This window comes from Hippopotamus amphibius, chromosome 13 (genome assembly GCF_030028045.1).
Source record: "Hippopotamus amphibius kiboko isolate mHipAmp2 chromosome 13, mHipAmp2.hap2, whole genome shotgun sequence".
NCBI lineage: Eukaryota > Metazoa > Chordata > Mammalia > Artiodactyla > Hippopotamidae > Hippopotamus > Hippopotamus amphibius.
The window spans coordinates 51,594,916-51,613,517 of record NC_080198.1 but is presented as its reverse complement, the minus strand read 5'-3'; the positions used below and the strand labels follow the sequence as shown (position 1 = coordinate 51,613,517).

General features: G+C 44.6%; 1 protein-coding gene across 1 annotated transcript in view; it reads left to right on the top strand.

The window, feature by feature from the left end:
- Positions 1 to 18,602, top strand: part of GPD1L (glycerol-3-phosphate dehydrogenase 1 like) — a 54,981-nt gene that overhangs the window by 19,004 nt on the left and 17,375 nt on the right. Inside the window, exons 4-6 of the mRNA XM_057706318.1 lie at positions 8,251 to 8,391; positions 9,879 to 10,017; positions 17,014 to 17,126. Of these exons, the coding sequence (XP_057562301.1) occupies positions 8,251 to 8,391; positions 9,879 to 10,017; positions 17,014 to 17,126 (393 nt within the window). The remainder of the gene's footprint in view (positions 1 to 8,250; positions 8,392 to 9,878; positions 10,018 to 17,013; positions 17,127 to 18,602) is intronic.

The following is an 18,602-nucleotide window of genomic DNA, read 5'->3' as shown; positions in this document are numbered from 1 at the left end:
GAAATTACACTGAATGTCAGCATCTGGCAGTATTTTCGGGAAAAAAAGTGATTAAGATGGGTTTAAATTGATTAAAACTATTAAATCACATCTAATATTTGATACTACATGATTCAATACAGCTATACGATACAATTATACAAAATGTGTCACTGCTTTTTAAGGTAAAAAGCCAGACATAAGATTAATTGACTCAGAGGGAATGTGCAACCAGAGCCGAAAAGCTGGCTTTAATCATTTCTGTCTCGGATTCAAGCAAGAGAGACTTGCTACGTTTCATCCACATAGGGTTGTTCTTTAGGATGTCTGTCACTTTGCTGACTTGAGACTGTGAGTGGGGTCCCCAGACTGCTGCCCGCCGACCCTTCTCCAGGTCATCACGTGCTCATCGCATGACCCCTCTACAGGGAAACCTTCTGTAACAATGACATCACCATGTCATCAACTTCTCACCAAAAGCTGGGGCAGTCTGGGTTTGCACTTTCCCCTTAGACCTGAATGGAAGAACATTTCTTATTTCCTGCCACTGCAGGATATAAATTGTTGGTCCTGTGTTGCAGCTGTCTGTCCAGAGCCTGTTTAGAGTTCACCCAGGTAGAGAGCTCTTCTGCCTCAGTCCAGCTTTAACCAACGTCAGTGTGACACCAGGATTGATTATTGCAGCATCCTCTGTGAACTAGGGTTCTCATGGCCTCTCATCTTCGTCTTCTAAGCCTCGCCATCTGTGGTTTTAAAAACAGCTTTACTGAGAGAGAATTCACAGACCTACAATTTACCATTAAAGTGTACATCAGTGGTTTTTAGTATATTCACAGAGTTGGGCAACCAGCACTGCAGTCAATTTTAGAATATTTCATCACCTTAGAAAGAAACCTCATAGGGACTTCCCTGGTGGTCCAGTGGTTAAGAATCTGCCTTCCAATGTAGGGGACACAGGTTTGACCCCTGGTCAGGGAACTAAGATCCCACATGCCACGGGGCGACTAAGCCCCTGAGCAGCAACTACTGAGCCTGCACACTGTAGAGCTTGTGCGCCACAACTAGAGAGTCTGCGTGCTGCAGCTACTGAGCCCATGCACTCTAGAGTCCATGCGCCGCAACAAAAGATGCCATGTGCCACAACTAAGACCTGACGTAGCCAAATAAATGAATAAATATTTAAAGAAAAAAAAAGAAACCTGATACCCTTTAGCTGTCACCTCCTCTTTTCTCTTATCCCCAGCCCTAAATAACAACTATTCTACTTTCTGTCTCCAGGTTTGCCTGTTCTGGACATTTCATATAGGTGGCACCATACAATACGTCATCTTCTGTGACTGGCTTCTTTCACTTCGCATGATGTTTTCAGGGTTATCCATGTTGTAACCTGAATCAGTACTTCATTCCTCTTATAGCTAATACTCAGTTTTACGGGGGTCCCATATTTTGTTTATCCACTCATCCATTGTTGGACATTTGGGTTGTTTCCACTGTTTGGCTATCATGAATAATATTGCTGGGAACATTTGTGTAAAGTGTTTTGTATGAACATGTTTTCGTTCTTTTGAATATATACTTAGGAATACAGTTGCTGAGTCATGGTAACCGTTTAACTTTTTGAGGAACTGCCAGATTTTTTCAAAGTGGCTGCAACCAGTACACATTCCAACCAGCAGTGTGTGAAGTTTCCAGTTTCTCCACATCCTCACCAACACTTGTTATTATCTAACTTTTTGATCCTAGCCATCTTGGTGTGAAGTGGCATCTCATTTTTTTTTATCATTTCTATCTCAAGTTACTTTTTTTTTTTTTTCATTTTGGTTTTGATTTTCATTTGCCCAATGGCTAACAGTATTGATCACCTTTTCATGTGTTTATTGGCCATGTGTATATCTTCCTTGGGGAAATGTATATTCAGATCTTTTGCCCATTTTAAAAAATTGAGTTGTCTTTTTATTACTGAGTGGGAACGATTTTTTATTAGATACCAATCCATTCTCAGATATATAGTTTGGAAGTGTATTCTCCCATTCTGTGAGTTTTCACTTTCTTGATGGTATCCTTTGAAGCATAAAAATTTTAACTTTGGAAATCCAATTTAGACTTTTTTTTTTATTGCTAACTCTGGATTTTGTTCCTTACATTGGCCTACATTCACTGATGTGTCCACAGCACCTGGAATAGTACCGGGCGTTACTTGACAGTGGAAGTGGTGAGGGAGAACTAACCAGGCTGGAGAGTTCTGTTTTAGTGCTTTAGGTGGTGTCCCATGGGATAGAAAGTTAAGCCAAGACATTGAAAAAAAAAGACCAGTGACTTTTTATTTTTTATTTTTTTTTATTTTTTTGGGGGTACACCAAGTTCAATCATCTATTTTTATACACATTTCCCCATATTCCCTCCCTCCCTCAACTCCCCCTGCACCCTCCCTCGTGTCCCCCCCACCCTCCCCATCCCAGTTCTCTAAGGCATCTTCCATCCTCAAGTTGGACTCCCTTTGTTATACAACAACTTCCCACTGGCTATCTCTTTTACAGTTGGTACTATATATATATGTCTGTGCTACTCTCTCACTTTGTCTCAGCTTCCCCTTCACCCCCCACCCCCCCCAAACCTCGAGTTCTCCAGTCCATTCTCTGCACCTGCGTCCTTGTTCTTGTCACTGCGTTCATCAGTACCATTTTTAGATTCCGTATATGTGAGTTAGTATACAATATTTGTCTTTCTCTTTCTGACTTACTTCACTCTGTATGACAGACTCTAGGTTTATCCACCTCATTACCCATTGACTTTTGAGTAATAGGACTGCAATTATATCTGTTAATTTTGGCTTTAAAACCTTCTGAAAATTAGAATATCAGTTCAGTAGGAGCTTCAGTGTTAACTCTTTCCTCCCTGGGGGTAGTGTTTTGATTTTCATTGTAGGATTCAGCTTCACTGGTGCTTCTCAAATCTAAGTGTTCCGCAGAACCACTTGGAGAGCTCACCAGGGACACTGGATCCACCCCAGGAGTTGCTCATTCACTACGTCTCCGGGGAAGCCAGGCATTTGCATTTCTAATGATTTCCCTGGTGGTGGTGATGCTGTTGGCTCAGGAACCACACTTTGGGCACCGCTGGTCTAGCAGCTTTTTTTCCCCCCAACCTCACTTACTACAGTGGTGTATTCTCTTTTTCCCCCCCCCACCTCACTTACTACAGTGGTGTATTCTCTTTTTTCCCCCCCCACCTCACTTACTACAGTGGTGTATTCTCTTCCCCCCCCCCCCACCTCACTTACTACAGTGGTGTATTCTCTTTCCCCCCCCTCACCTCACTTACTACAGTGGTGTATTCTCTTTCCCCCCCCCCACCTCACTTACTACAGTGGTGTATTCTCTTTTTTCCCCCCAACCTCACTTACTACAGTGGTGTATTCTCTTTTTTTCCCCCCAACCTCACTTACTACAGTGGTGTATTCTCTTTTCCCCCCCCCACCTCACTTACTACAGTGGTGTATTCTCTTTTTTCCCCCCCACCTCACTTACTACAGTGGTGTATTCTCTTCCCCCCCCCCCCCACCTCACTTACTACAGTGGTGTATTCTCTTTTTTCCCCCCACCTCACTTACTACAGTGGTGTATTCTCTTTTCTCCCCCCCACCTCACTTACTACAGTGGTGTATTCTCTTTTTTGGGGGGTGCCCACTGCGTGGTTTGTGGAATCTTAGTTCCCCAAGCAGGGATGGAACCTGGGCCCTGTAAGTGAAAGCAGTGAGTCCTAAACTCTGGCCCACCAGGGAATTCTGGAGCATCCTTTTTCTAAGTATAGTGCCAAGGATGTGAATTTCACCTACGATCTTGGCTTAAGTTGAGGTTGCTAGGACAGGAGGAAACCACAATATTTTTGAACCTCTGCTGTGTGCCAGCTATCCTTTGCTCTGTGTATTTCTCATGTTGTTGTGTTTAATCTAAATGCTCATTCCCTCAACACTGTAGGTGAGTTGCCTGTGGTGTCCAGTTAGCGAACTGGATGTAGAGCTGGACCAAGGTGCCTACACCCTGCACAGTGATAGCTAATCCAGGGGAAACAAAAGAACCTTCAGGCTTGGCCCATAGACTTTACTGGCTCTGTTTTAAGTGATTTTAATTATTATTAGTTTCTTTATTAATTTGTACCGAGAGCCCTGGATTCCTGGAAGTCAGGACATCAAGTGCACGAGCCCTGATGCCTTCCTTCTGATTTGATTACCTGTCCTCCTTGCCAGTGAAAGGCAAGCCCTTTTGTTCTGAGCTGTCTCTCCCAACACATTTCAGGATCTTTAATGGTGGACGCCCTCAGGAAGATTTTGGCAGGAGGCTTATGAAATAGGTCAGCATTTCCAAAGCAGTGTCCTGATTTGGTTCAGAATAAAAGATAGGATAGGGGCTTAGCTAAAGCTTTAATTCTGAAAGAGGGTATTTGATTTACTGTGTTCATTGAGGAGAGCTCATTTTGATCCTGTGTAACAGGAATCACAGGCTGTGTGCACCACACAAATGCAGCTCGGGTTACGTGTTGTGTTGTTTCTGTGGGTTAAATTCTAAGTACTTGGCCAAGGTCAAGGACAATGGAAGGACATCAGTCTGTGCTGAGTGAGCCCCAGGCATGTTGTCCCAGAGACCCGTCACACCCAACCAACCACAGGTTCTTTGATTTGTTGAAAAAGGAAATGTAAGAGACAGGAAGAAATCCTGGGCCAGCTGGCAGCTTCCATGGGAATGTTTTGTAACAGGGGACATATTGATGGGCTGACTCCTTAAAGGTTAAGAATTGATCAAAGGCAGGTCGATTTTCTGATGAGTAATCTCTTTCACTTGTTTCATGTCACTGCAGAGTGCTGTTACTTACGTTAATTTGGAAGTGCTCTGTGAAGTAGCTGGTAGGAAAGGTGATTTTTATCCTTGCTCTGTAGGCAGGGTGACTGATCAATAAACAGGAGTCCTCTGTCCAGGTCCCACAGCTGGTCAGTTGCAAATGTGGGACCCCAATACACATCTTTTCCATCTTTGCTCTGGCTCTGGTGTCTTTTCCATCTCACCATGTCAGGAAATGCCCTGAAGATATGGAAAGGGGTGTGTGTGTGTGTGTGTGTGTGTGTGTGTGTGGTAGGTGGATGGGGAAGAGGAGAAACAATAGGTGCAGAGAAGAAGAAGGGTTTTCATTAAAATTCAGGCTGCCAGGCTCTGTATGAGAAGGGAGATAGAGAACAGAAGTCCCTGCCTAAGTAAGCCTAGTAACCCAAGGAGGAGTGGGGCGTGGGGGGGTCCGTCAGAGGTCTTACTGGCTGGCGGTTCTGGCTGGGACCACAGGGAATATGTAAGAGTGTAATGGGCTTTGCCAATCAGGGACAAACGGAGCCAGTGTATGTTGGCACTGGGGCTAATGGAATAGAATAACAAACTGGTTGTTTGGAGGAGGTAAAGTCTCCAGATGCCAGGGAACTAATAGGCTGGTAGGTTTGGGGTGATGAATCCTTGTTACCCTGCCTGGATTACCAACCTGGAGAAGCACCTCTGAAGAGGAAGACAGGTTTCCCCCAGCCTTTGGGGATGTGAATAAAGAGGGAGAAGTGCTAAGCTCCAGTTACCATATGTCCTATGGGAATGACTCTTTATGTTGCAATTCAAATCAGCTTAAGCTGATGTTTTGGGTCACATGACTAAAAATTCAGGTGGGGCCAGTCAGGGGCAGCCTGAAACAATAGCCTTTGTTTACATGGGAGCCCCTTGGCAGGTCTAGGTTCTGGCCCTCACATTTGTAAAATGGTTGCAGCTGTTCCGGATCGTGCACCATCATCCCATACTGTTCAAGAAAAGACCCAGTAGCTGGTGCAGAAGAGTAAAGAAGCAACTGTTGCTCAGAAACCACAGCAAACAGTGGTTCCCATTCTTCTATGTGCCCATTGGCTTTAACAACTCAAGGACCACCCATGGAGCAGGGGATGGGCCATTTCCACCTAAATTGCTTGGTTAAAATGGGCAAGCAGTAGCTTTTGAAATGAAATTTAGAGGCACTTTTGCTAGAAAGAAGGGGAGTGGAGGCTGGGTGGTAAATTACAGGTCTTCCACACCAGCCAAAGGGAGGAGGGAGTGAAGTAATGCCAGGGGGATTCCTTTGGGGGAATTCTTTGAGTGAAGGAATAACTTAATACATGTGTTAGTTAAGAGACTAAGGTATAAGTAGAAACAGTAATGTGACTTATGGAACAAAGGGATTTATTTCCCTTTCACAAAACAGTGGTCTAGCAGCTTTGCTTCACACCATTATTCTTGGTCCTATCTTTCTTCATCATTTCTGTGCTATCTCCTAGGTCTGCATTGTCAACTAACACAAAATGGGGAAAGGAAAGTGCAGAGGAAGCAGCCAAGGTTTTAAGGGCTCTGGTCATAAGTGGTGTGCACTGCTCTGTCTCACATTTCATTGAACTTGGTCCCTGGCCTTGTGTAACTGCAAGGGCTTCTGGGAGGTGCAGTCCTGAGCTAGGTGACCAGTGACCATCTAGTCTAGTGGTCACTGGTCCCCTAGTTTCTCTGTAGTTATGGAGAAAGGGGAGAAGAAATTTTGTCAAGGAGTTGGCATCTCCATCACAGCTCCCAAACTAGATTTCCTAGGAGGCTTATCCATGCTGAATGGTGTTCCTGTGGCAGAGAGCACTTCCTCAGGGAAGATTTGATGTCCACTTCCTTTCAATTTGGGAACCAGGAATGTTTAATGGTGACTATGTCAGTTACCGTTAGGTTCAGGTACATATGACAGAAAACCTAAGAGCAACAGTGACCTAAACAAAGTAAATGTTTGTGCTTTTTTTCTCTCATATAAAAGACGTTTGTCACATCTTTTATTTAAGTTGCCCAACAGAACTTGATTGTAAATAAGAAAGAAATTTATTAAATACTTTTCCAAAAAAAACCCATGTTCATCATAATAACGATGCATCATGATGTCAGGGACTCTTTTCTGCTGTCTCAGCATTTGGTTTCTTCCTCATAGTCCAGGATGGCTGCCTGAACTCCAGCCATCTCTTCACATTCCATCTGGCAAAAGGAGGAAGAAATGCCTTCAAGGGCATTTCCCAGAAGTCAGGCATGACACTTCCATTTGTACCTTGTTGGCCGGAACTTAATCAAACAGGGCATGTACCTGCAAGGGAGGCTGGAGGTGTAGCCTTCTTCTCTGGCAGTTATGAACCTCACCCCAAGCTGGGGATTCTCTTGCTGAGGAAGACGGGGAGAACAGACATTGGGCAACAACAGGCAGTCTCTGCTGGAGACCATAAGGCCCTGTGTCCTCCTTTGGTGCCCTAACCTCTGCCTGTGTGTGTGTGTGTGTGTGTGTGTGTGTGTGTGTGTGTGTGTGTGTGTGTTTCTCTGCCCATGTTAAATTTTAAAACCCATCTTATTACTTATCTGAAGGAAAATCATGGTAATAGCTGACATTTATTGCGTGCCTACCAGGTGCCAGACTCCTCTATATCATTTGTTCTTCACAACTGTGCTCACCAAGTGCTTACATAGGAGCATTTAGTGCAATACTGTTGACAGAGTCGTGGGCGGAGTCAAGGGAACCAGAAGGGCCAGGTGAAGTGTCCAGAGATGAGCAACAGCAGGAAGCCGTGGCTACCCCTGAAAGGGCAGGGGGACAGACCCGCGTCACCCCACCGGCCGCACCAGAGCTTAGAGAAGTGGAGGAGGAGCTGCCTCAGACCAGGTCAGGAGGTGGAGCTGTAGAAGGAAGCCAGGCCAGTACCCCTGCGAGCCGGGCAGGAGTGGCCCCAGGTGCGGGTCAACACCCTGACCTGTCTCTCCTCCCACCTTGGAGCTCCCGGCAGTGCCCAGCTTGGGCTGAGCCACCTGGAAGGCAGAGAGCAAGGGTGCCCCGGGGAAACCACCCACAGAGTACAGCCTCCCCGGGAACAGAGTGGGGCAAAGGAGGGCAGAAATGGATGGGGAGGGCGGCTCGGGAGAGCAGCAGAGAACCACCTGCATGGGATGGTTGTGACCCCCTTTTACTGGGAAGGGGACCGAGGCAGGAGAGGGTGGGGCCCTCCACCGGCTGATACGCGGCAGAGGCAGGACCCTGCTGGCCTCGGATGCACGTCTGCACGTCCCTAATGGGGAAGGCGGCATGCACACCCCTCTGGTCTGACTGTCCGTCTACGGGGTGGAGGCAGCGGATGCCTGGTCAGCGCATGCGTCGCTTGGACAGGTGTGTTTCAGTCCAGGCGTAACTGTGTCCACCTCGCCCTCGCAGGTTGCTGTCGCGAACCTCAACGAGGCCGTGCAGGACGCAGACCTGCTGGTGTTTGTCATCCCTCATCAGTTCATCCACCGGATATGCGACGAGATCACGGGAAGGGTGCCCAAGGACGCGCTAGGTATCACCCTCATCAAGGTGAGGCGGGTTAGGGTTGCGCGCCTGCTGCTGAGAACTGCCTTTCCTCCTTCATCTGTTGCAGACAAGGAGCCGAAGGGGAGGTTATGGCTGGCTTGGATTTGTTTTTAAAGATGCTTGGAAGGGAATCAAAACCACGCGTCCCCCACACCTCGCTTGGCTCACATTTAGGAGGGGCTGCTTCTCTCCGGGGGGTGGTTCGCGGCGGGGGCGGGGGGGGGGGGGGGTGGCCAGGGTGGGTCCCCTGAGGACAGAACCTTAGGTCCAGCACAGGAGTCTCCGCCCGCGCTCTAGAAATCTCAGGTGGTTTGCATTCGCTGGGAAATTAATCATCTTTACTTCCCACTCCTGGAATTATTCAAAGAGAGTATTTGTAACCAGAAGTCCACAAACCATCCCCAGAGACAGGACAGAATTCAGGAGGTTCGTGACCTAAATGTGGGCGTGGAATTGCATTTTTATTCTTTTTAACCTCTAACTGAAACCAGCATTCCTTCACTTAGGACTGTAGGCCACAGAGTTTCAATGACAGTAGTGTTAGCAGAACTTGACCCTGTGGTCAATAGAAATTACAGGCATTTTCATATCACTTTACAGTGGCTTCAGATTCTTGAGGTATCATTTATTCTCATCACTACTTGGAAATTATGGTAATTATTAGACCTGCTATGACATCTTTTTATAATTGCATTAATAAAATACATATATTACTTTGTCACAAATTTGGTTTTTTTTTAACATTTGATAACTACCTTTCAGTATAATTGTCTTCCTGGGTAATTTTATGTATTTTGCTTTATACACATGAAGTCTGAGAATGAGTCCCTAAACTTCACCCGTGCTGTAAAAAAACGGTAAGAACCCTCTTTGAGAGACTGTGTTTCAAAGTGTTCATAGGTGAATGTTTATGAAAGCAAAGAATTCAAATGTCAGTCATGAATAGAATGGACAAATGAATGATGGAATACTACACAGTAGTAAACGGGAATGAACTAGAGCATTTGTGCAGCCACGTGGGGGAATCTTTGAAGTAATAACATAGCACAAACTAGCACATCACAGGTGAGAGGTACAGTTTCATTTATAGGTTTTCAGAAACAGGCATCATGATATAACATTGTTTAGGGATAGTTTTATGTGGCAAAATGATCAAGAAGAGCAAGGGACAGGGCATCAAGCATTCAGGATAGGGGTTCACCCTGGTGGGGACCAGGAAACACAAGTAAGGAGGAGGATGTACTTGGGGAGAGATACAGGGGACCTCAGTGATGTTCCTCGTGTTCTGTGTCTTAACCTGGGTGGTTACATTGTTCATTTTCATTTTATTGGTACATACACGCTGGTGTCTGTTTACTCTTGAAAACGAGAGATTTTTCAAGGTACCTATGCCATTGGAGGTCCAAATCTAGGTGACTTGTAAAGCAGCAGTCTCCTGCCTCTGTGTCCTTGGTGGTTTGTTTTCCCCTAACTTGCTGACATCCTTGCAGGGTATAGACGAGGGTCCCGAGGGGCTGAAGCTCATTTCCGACATCATCCGAGAGAAGATGGGGATTGACATGAGTGTGCTGATGGGAGCCAACATCGCCAACGAGGTGGCTGCCGGCAAGTTCTGCGAGACCACCATCGGTAAGGCCGTGTGCGGAAGGGATGGTGGACGTCTTACAGGCACATTTCCCGTTCTGGAATTTTCTGTGGTGGACTCTTCCCTGCCCCCTGTGACATTCCTGGAGTGGGAATTTTACACAGGAGGCCATTCTGTGGGAATGAAGCATTTCAGCAACCTTTGGAGTGAAAACCAAGGAGACCATGTTGACCCGTCACGATCCAGTAATGTGTTATTGAGGTTAAAACACAAGGGTGATTGTACCATGAAGCGTGTGGTTATGTCCACGGTAGGGCTCCCCTGGCCTTAGACACTCAGCTTTGCTTTTTTATTTTTTATTTTTGGATGTAAACAGCAGGAATTTATTTCTTACAGTTCTGAAGGCTTGAAAGTCCCAGATCAAGGTTTAGCCAACACTTTCCTATGGTGAGGGCTCCCTGCTTGGTTGTAGACAGCTGCCTTCTTGCATGGTAGGGGCAGGGATTGGGGGCAGGGAAAGTAAGTTCTCTGGTGCCTCTTGTTATAAGGGAAATGCAGCTTTTCTTTACTCACAAATGCCGGGATCTGGATCCTCACTGGATTCCAAGGACATCTAGAAATTGATGGGAATGAGCCCTGTTTTTCAGGTGAATAAGCTGAGACTCAGAGACGAAGTTACTTGCCCCAAGGTCACACAACTAAGACAGAGCCCAGGCATGAACTTGGGTCTCCTGTTTCCTGAAACAGAAAGCTCTTTCTACTCTTATACACTGGTGCTGTGACCATTTTTGTTTCTTTTAAAAAGGGCTTTGGAGTTCCCAAGTGTTCATGTACCGTATTATAGGACTCATAGAAGAGTAACATTGTTGGATTTGCAGATGCTTTGCAAAAGTGTATTTAAGTTTTTTTCTTTTTTTGGCTGCATTGGATCCTCGTTGCTGCACTCGGGCTTTCTCTAGTTGTGGCGAGCGGGGACTACTCTGTTGCACTGCATGGTCTTCTCAGTGCAGTGGCTTCTCTTGGTGTGTGGGCTTCAGTAGTTGTGGCACACGGGCTTAGTTGCTCTGCGACACGTGGGATCTTCCTGGACCAGGGATCAAACCCATGTCTCCTGCATTGGCAGGCGGATGAGCCACCAAGGAAGTCCCAAAAGTGTATTTAAGTTTATGTACCACTGCAGAACTTACTTCCACCCTTGTCAAACACATTAGCAATGTGAATCGTTTCTTCTTGGCAGCTTTGTTAAAGGAAGCTCTGAGAGAGAGCAGGCTGTCTTGAGTAAGAGGGGGTGAATGGGGAGAGTTTCTTATACGTGCCTGCAAGTTACGAATTTTTTTTTCTCTGTTATTTGTAGTTATACAGACATTACCGATTGCTGTGGAAAATAGAGATAATCAAAACAAAACCATTTTTAAAAAAGTTCTTTTATGTATTGATTTTTACATTTTTATTGGAGTATGGTTGATTTATGTTATGTTAGTTTCTGCTATACAGAAAAGTGATTCAGTTATACATATACATATATCCACTCTTTAGCTTCTTTTCCCATATAGGTCATTACAGAGCATTGAGAAGAGTTCCCTGTGCTATACAGTAGGTCCTTATTAATTATCTACTTTATGTATAGTAGTGTGTATATGTCAATCCCAGTCTTCTGTCCCTCCTCGTTTTCCCTCCTGGTAACCGTAAGTTTGTTTTCTACATCTATGACTCTATTTCTGTTTTGTAAATAATTTCATTTGTACCATTCTTTTTCCAATTCCACAAATAAGCGATATCATTTGATACTCGTCTTTCTCTGTCTGACTTACAAAAACAATTTTTAATATTTAATTTTCATTATTTTTTTCTATTTGTGGCAAACTATTTATGGTTGTAGTTATATACTCTTTTACAATTTCTTCATTTACTTCTATCAGCATACATCTTCACAGCTGCATGGAATTCCCGTTCTCAATCCTATGTGTCTGGCCACTTAAAAAATTTTCGGGAGGGAGGAGAAATAATAATTTTGGGGAGGAGAGGTATCACAAAATAGTAAAAGGAAGAAAATAAAATGACCTAGAATAACATTACCCAGGTTGATATTTACACAAGCAATATAGTCACAGGTAAGAAAATTCAAACAGTACAAGAAGGTGTAAGTTAGAATTGATTGTAATTTCCCGCTTACTCCCTCTTCCCAAAGGGAATCACTGTTAGCAATTCCTGTGTATCCTTACAGAAAAGTAATTTGCCTGTGTATAGTAGGCTGTATGTAGGTTTTATTCTTTCATGGTTAGTTCTTTTGTTCATCTGTGCTTTTAATGTAGCCTGTGAAATTGTTATGTAATTACGTTTACTTTTCAAAAACAATTGTTAACTAGTTGTTCCAGTGCAGTCCTATTTGCCAGTAATCAATTTGCTAATCAGTTGGTTGGAACTGCCTGGTTACCCCAGTCATTCTGTAGGGTTGAAACTTCATCTTCAATCCTTGATTTAAACCTGTAGATTTTAGCTAGGATTTTTACCTGCCTCTTGGCATTGTCTGTTGTAGGAAAGCTTCCAGTTGGATGCATTAGACTTTTTTTGTTTTGTAACACAAACAAATGCACAGAAGTTACATCTCTTTTCCTCTGGCTTCTGTTTACCCAGTGCTTCCTCTGCCTTCTGTGGGTCGGGGCCATGGCTGGCAAGAGTGACCTGAATTAAACGAAATAAAATATTCAAAGTAAGATAGAATAGGAAAGTGATACTTTCTAAATTTTCTTATATAGCCTGCATTTAATTGTGAGGAAATACCAGACAAGCCCAAAGGATGGGACATGGTAAGAAACAAGTGGCCCACACTCTTGAAAAATGTCTGTGTCATAGCAGATATTGAAAGGCTAAAGGAGAAGTTTAGAGAGACCTGACCACTTGGTGCCTTGGGGGATGCTGGGCTGGATCCTAGTTGCCCTAAAGTTTGGCGACATTGGGGTAACGGGAGATTTGAACATGAGTTATAGTTACATCACTGCATCAACGTTCAATTTTCCGGATTTTGTTATTGTGCTGTGGTTATCCAGATCTCCTTTCTTGATGACATTAGCAGCCAACTCATTTTTACTTATGATAGATTCAGGAATGTTAGGCCACGTGAGTTCTGTGGAGGAAGAAGAAAATGGCATTGTTTTCAGTATGTGGTAAAAATACTGGCATGGTGAACTACGGCGCCCCCTTGTGGTGAGTTCTCCCTTTTGGGGACTTAGCCACGGTCTGATAACGTCAGTTCTGCCTGCAGACATTGTTTAAATCTGTTATGTATCAGAAAGGCACTAAATGTCAAGGATATATAAGCCTCTTCTATGTGGAAGGAGGGTCTAAGTATACAAGAAATAGGGAATTATGGACTGAGGTTTCCCTGTGTTGTTGCATATGGCAGGATCTTCTCTTTTATATATAGAATGTTTATTGAAGTATTGTTTGTAATGACAAAAATTGACAACATAAAACATCTCATTTTAAGTTTTTACTTAGACCAACTATGCTATTGACTTATGATGAAATACTGTTACATCACATAATATAGCTTCACAGTATACATCAAAGTGCTGCAGTAAATCTTTACAAACTTGGGATGGTATTCACATGTGTATTTGTGTGTAACAGGTGGAAGAGGAAAAGATTTGGAGAGAGGAAAAGATTGGCAAAATGAGCATTTGACTATAGAATTAGTAAGTTTGATTGGATTGTAGAATCTTTCTTTTTAAAGCTGAATATTATTCTATTCTCTCTCTCTGTCTGCACCACATGTTGTTCATCTGTTCATGTGTCAAGAGACATTTAAGGGACTTCCCCGGTGGTCCCGTGGTAAAGAATCCACCTTCCAATGCAGGGGGCGCAGATTGGATCCCTGGTCGGGGAACTAAGATCCCACATGCTGCACGGCAGCTAAGCCTGTCCGCCTCAATTAGAGAGCCTGAGTGCCGCAAACTACAGAGCCCACACGCTCTGGAGCCCGTGTGTCACGACTAGAGAAGAGAGAGCCTGTGCGCCACGACTAGAGAAGAGAAAACCCACACGCCACAACTAGAGAGAAGCCCACGTGCCGCAACGGAAGATCCAGCATGCCTCAATGAAGATCCCACGTGCCGCAACCAAGAGCCACACAGCCAAAATATATATATATAAAATTAAAAGTAAATAAATAAATAGGTTGATTATCTTCAAAACTTGGAGAGGTAGAGAAGGGGGATTTTCCTATCTTTTGGTTCATATTGAACCAAATAGGCTTATGACTGGTAATAATAATACAGTCAGTGCTTTCTTATCCATGATTTAAAATAATAAAAGATTTAAAAATTTAAAAAGTACATTTGATGATGCCCTTTGCAGCAACATGAATGGACCTAGAGATGATCATACTGAGTGAAGTAAGTCAGACAGAGAAACACAAATATCATTTGATGTCACTTATATGTGGAGTCTAAAATACGACACAAATGAACTTATCTATGAAACAGAAACAGACTCACAGACATAGAGAGCAGTTGTTACCAAAGGGAACAGGGGGTGGGAGGAGGGATAAATTAGGAGTTTGGGAGCAGCAGATACAAAGTACTGTATTTAAAATAGATAACCAACAAGTTTCTACTAGACAGCACAGGGAACTATATTCAATACTCTGTAATAAACCATAATGGAAAAGAATAAAATAAAAGGTGCATTTGAGAAAATGTGAGATTGCTATAAATCAAGCTCAGCTCTCTAATGGATACCGTGTGTAATTTGCAGCCACAGAGGCACCGACAGACGCCACCTTGTATCAGTGGCAAATGGAGAACAGTCCTCTCCCTGCCATGTGTCAGGTTACTCATAGCTGCTGACGGCTGGATTAAAGTGGCTGGGGGAAGGGGAGGTGTCTGTGACACTCCTGAGCCTCCCTCGTGGGAGGCACCAGACAGTGGCCTGTGGTGAGGGGTGGAGGAAAAAGACAGCCGTGCTGTGGAGCTGGGGCTGATTTACCCAATACGGGTGATGAAACGGTGCCACTGGTCTGGAGGACTGTTTGAAAAAGGAAGAGGACAGTTTGCTCAAGCAGACACACTTCTAATATTGGGCAAAGGAACGCTCACCTAAATGACATCATAGCAATGCCTGTGGAATAGAAAATGTGTTTTTTGTTTGTTTTTTGTTTGTGGGTTTTTTGTTTTGAGGTTTTTTTTTTTGCCACTCAGCGTGGCGTGCATGATCTTAGTTCTCCAACTAGGGATTGAACCTGAGCCCCCTGTGTTGGAAGCACAGATGCTTAACCGCTAGACCACCAGGGAAGTCCCCTGGGTGTGATGTTAATTGTTGACAATCTTCTCCTTTTTCCTACGTTGGAAAACCGTAGTTCTGGTTATGACTTTTGTTGTTTATCTTCTCTTTTCCCACCCCGGAGAGGAACACAGCATAGAGACAGAGTGTGGGCTCTGGAGCCAGAGTACCTGAGTTAGAATTTGGGCTCTGCCTCCTACTCGCTGTGTGACCTAGGGCAACTTGGTAAACCTCTCTGGGCCTCCTGTCTGTCAATGGGGAAAATCAGTCATAGGCATGTAAGTGTCAGCTATCTTATTATTATTATATAGACTTTTGTAGGCTCATTGTGACTCATAGGCTGTTTTCACACCTGGATTCCTATTTCACCTCACGACAGTCCTGTGTGTGTCATGGTGTTTTACTCATGAGGCTAGAGGAGGTTAAATCAGAGGTTTGCAAACCTGTCTGCCCCTTGGAGTCACCCGGGAGCTTCAGAAGTTAGGGATGCCTGCTCCACCCCAGAGCTTGTGATTTAATGGTCGGTGTTTTTAAAGATCCCCAGATGCTTGTAATGTGCAGACAGGCTTGGGAACAGGCTTGAGAACCTCGAAGCAGGAAGGGCCCAAGTGCTGTGGTCTCCAGGGAGCTTTGGGCTGGCTCTGTGTGGAGATCATGACATGGGAGCTAGGTCTTGGCTGATTAATTTTATCCTCCTGATTTCCGGAACCCTCCCGAGAGCTGAGCGCCACCCCGCATCCCACCAGCCACAGCTGATCTCACATCAGGCTGTATGTGTAAAGTTTTATTTTTGTTTGGAACCAGAAGTCTCTAAACAAAAAAAATCATGTGAAACGTACGGATCCTCCAAGTCATTCCAGGGATGGTCCCAAGGGAAGGGAACAGCAGGAGCAAAAGTAAGGACCCTTTGAATGCTTTTCCATCCTCCGCAGTTTAGTCAGTGAACATGTTTGTTGATGTTGTATGAGTTCTCTGTCGCCATAGTGATACTAAGTAACAAACAATCCCAGATTCTCAATGGCATTCAAAATAAGCACAGCTAACACATCTGTGGGTCCACTGAGGGGGCTGGTGGATCTTGGCTGGGGTGGCTAGGGTCGAAGGAACCAGCCCTACTGCTGTACAAATGGGCTTCAAGCCTCTGCAGTGTCAGGTCTGTTAATGTTACATTGACCAAAGCCAATCACGTGACTGAGCCCAAGGTCAAGGAGTGGGGAAATCTGCCCCACCCACCGCGAGTCCAGGAACATCCTGTGGTCAGGCCTGACCTTGGTGGAAAGGGATGTACTTTCCTCCCCTGGAAGGAACTTACAAGTGTCCATGATAGCAAAACGTCGTGACCATTTTAGATATCAAACAGTAGACAGATGCTTAGATAAATGTAATTCGTACATGTAGTAAAATACAAAGCAGCCATCTAAAATAATGTAGGAAATGTATGATGTCACTGAAGGGTATTCCTGCCATAAATGGGGGAAAGCAGATTATGAAACCACATACGTTATGTTCCCAATTTTGAGAAAAACCATGTATATTCCTATTTCAGTAAGTTAAAGATGTATGCCAAATTGCTAATGATCATGTGGGGTTGTGGAGTATTTTAATTTTCTATTCCTAGTCCTGTGACTGCTCGAAATTTCCTATCAGGAATATGTTACTTTTGTAATAAGAAAAAAGTCATTTAAAACTGTGTTAGATGCGAAAATTAAGATGAGAGGCTGTCGTTTAACAAAATTTCCTTTTCTCTAACCTTTCAATAGGCAGCAAGATAATGGAGAACGGCCTTCTCTTCAAAGAGCTTCTGCAGACTCCAAATTTTCGAATTACCGTGGTAGATGACGCAGACACGGTTGAGCTGTGCGGTGCTCTGAAGGTGAAGCAGCCTTGTTATTGCTGTTCACGGGAGGGGGGGGTCACGCAGGGCCACTTTTAGCATCTTGGCAGCCAGTCCTGAAGAATGGCCTCTGTGTTCTGTGCACGTACCTCTGGGGAGAATAGTGAATTGGCAGCCTTGTGCATCACTTCCTGCTTTGCCCTAGCCTTCCCTGGGTGGTTAGATTTCCTCCCTCACTTGTGGTTGGCTTTTATTTGTAAATCTGGGAGAAGGCTGGTGTTTTGTTCTTTGAGTAATTGATAGCATTAACATTTAGAAAGCCAGGGACTAATTTGACTGTGGAGTCTTACCTGGGAGTGAAGTATTCTATTAATTTATTAATTTATACATTTCTCCTAATTATTATCTTCAGCAGGAAGAGGAAATTGGTCCCTCTGAGTGATGCTACTCTGTTGGTTTGATGGTGTAGTTGGTTGGTGTTTTTCTTTTTCTTTTTTTTTATGTTTTTTTTTTAAATTAATTAATTTATTTATTGGCTGTGTTGAGTCTTCTTTGCTGTGCAGGCTTTCTCTAGTTGCAGAGAGTGCGGGCTACTCTTCATTGTGGTGCATGGGCTTCTCTTTGCGGTGGCTTTCCTTATTGCAGAGCACGGGCTCTAGGCACTCGCGCATGGGCTTCGGTAGTTGTGGCACACAGGCTCAAGTTGTGGCTCTCGGGTTCTAGAGCACAGGCTCAGTAGTTGTGGCACACGGGCTTAGTTGCTCTGTGGCATGTGGGATCTTCCCAGACCAGGGATGGAACCTGTGTGCCCTGCACTGGCAGGTGGATTCTCAACCACTGCACCACCAGGGAAGTCCCTGGTTGGTGTTTTTAAAGGAAAAAAACCATCTGCTGCTGACAGGTTTTTCTAAGAACAGCTTTATCTTTGCTTGTAAAGGGAGAAGATCAGAGTAAAGAAGCAGCTTCAATTGGCCAGTGGTTTGGGAGGGTCAAGGGAAGTTTCTGCAGTTGGACTTGGGCTCCTGACTTGTTTCCCTCTGCCTTAAAAGTGGTCAGGGGGCTTCCTAGGTGGCGCAGTGGTTTAGAATCCGCCTGCCAATGCAGGGGACACTGGTTCGATCCCTGCTCCAGGAAGATCCCACATGCCGAGGAGCATCTAAGCCCATGCACCACAACTATTGAGCCTGCGCTTTAGAGCCCATGAGTCACAACTGTTGAGCCCATGTGCTGCAACTACTGAAGCCCACGTGCCTAGAGCCTGTGCTCCGTGACAAGAGAAGCCACGGCAATGAGGGGTCCACGCACCACAACGAAGAGTATCCCCCGCTCACTGCAACTAAAGAAAGCCCACGCACAGCGAAAAAAGACCCAACACAGCCAATAAAATAAACAAACAAACAAATAAATAAATTTATTAAAAAAAAAAAAAGTGGTCAGGGTCCCACTATCCTGACGGTGAGGAATAGCCAGCAGGAAGCTGGGCTGCAACTTCTCATACTTCTCCCCTTGAAATCA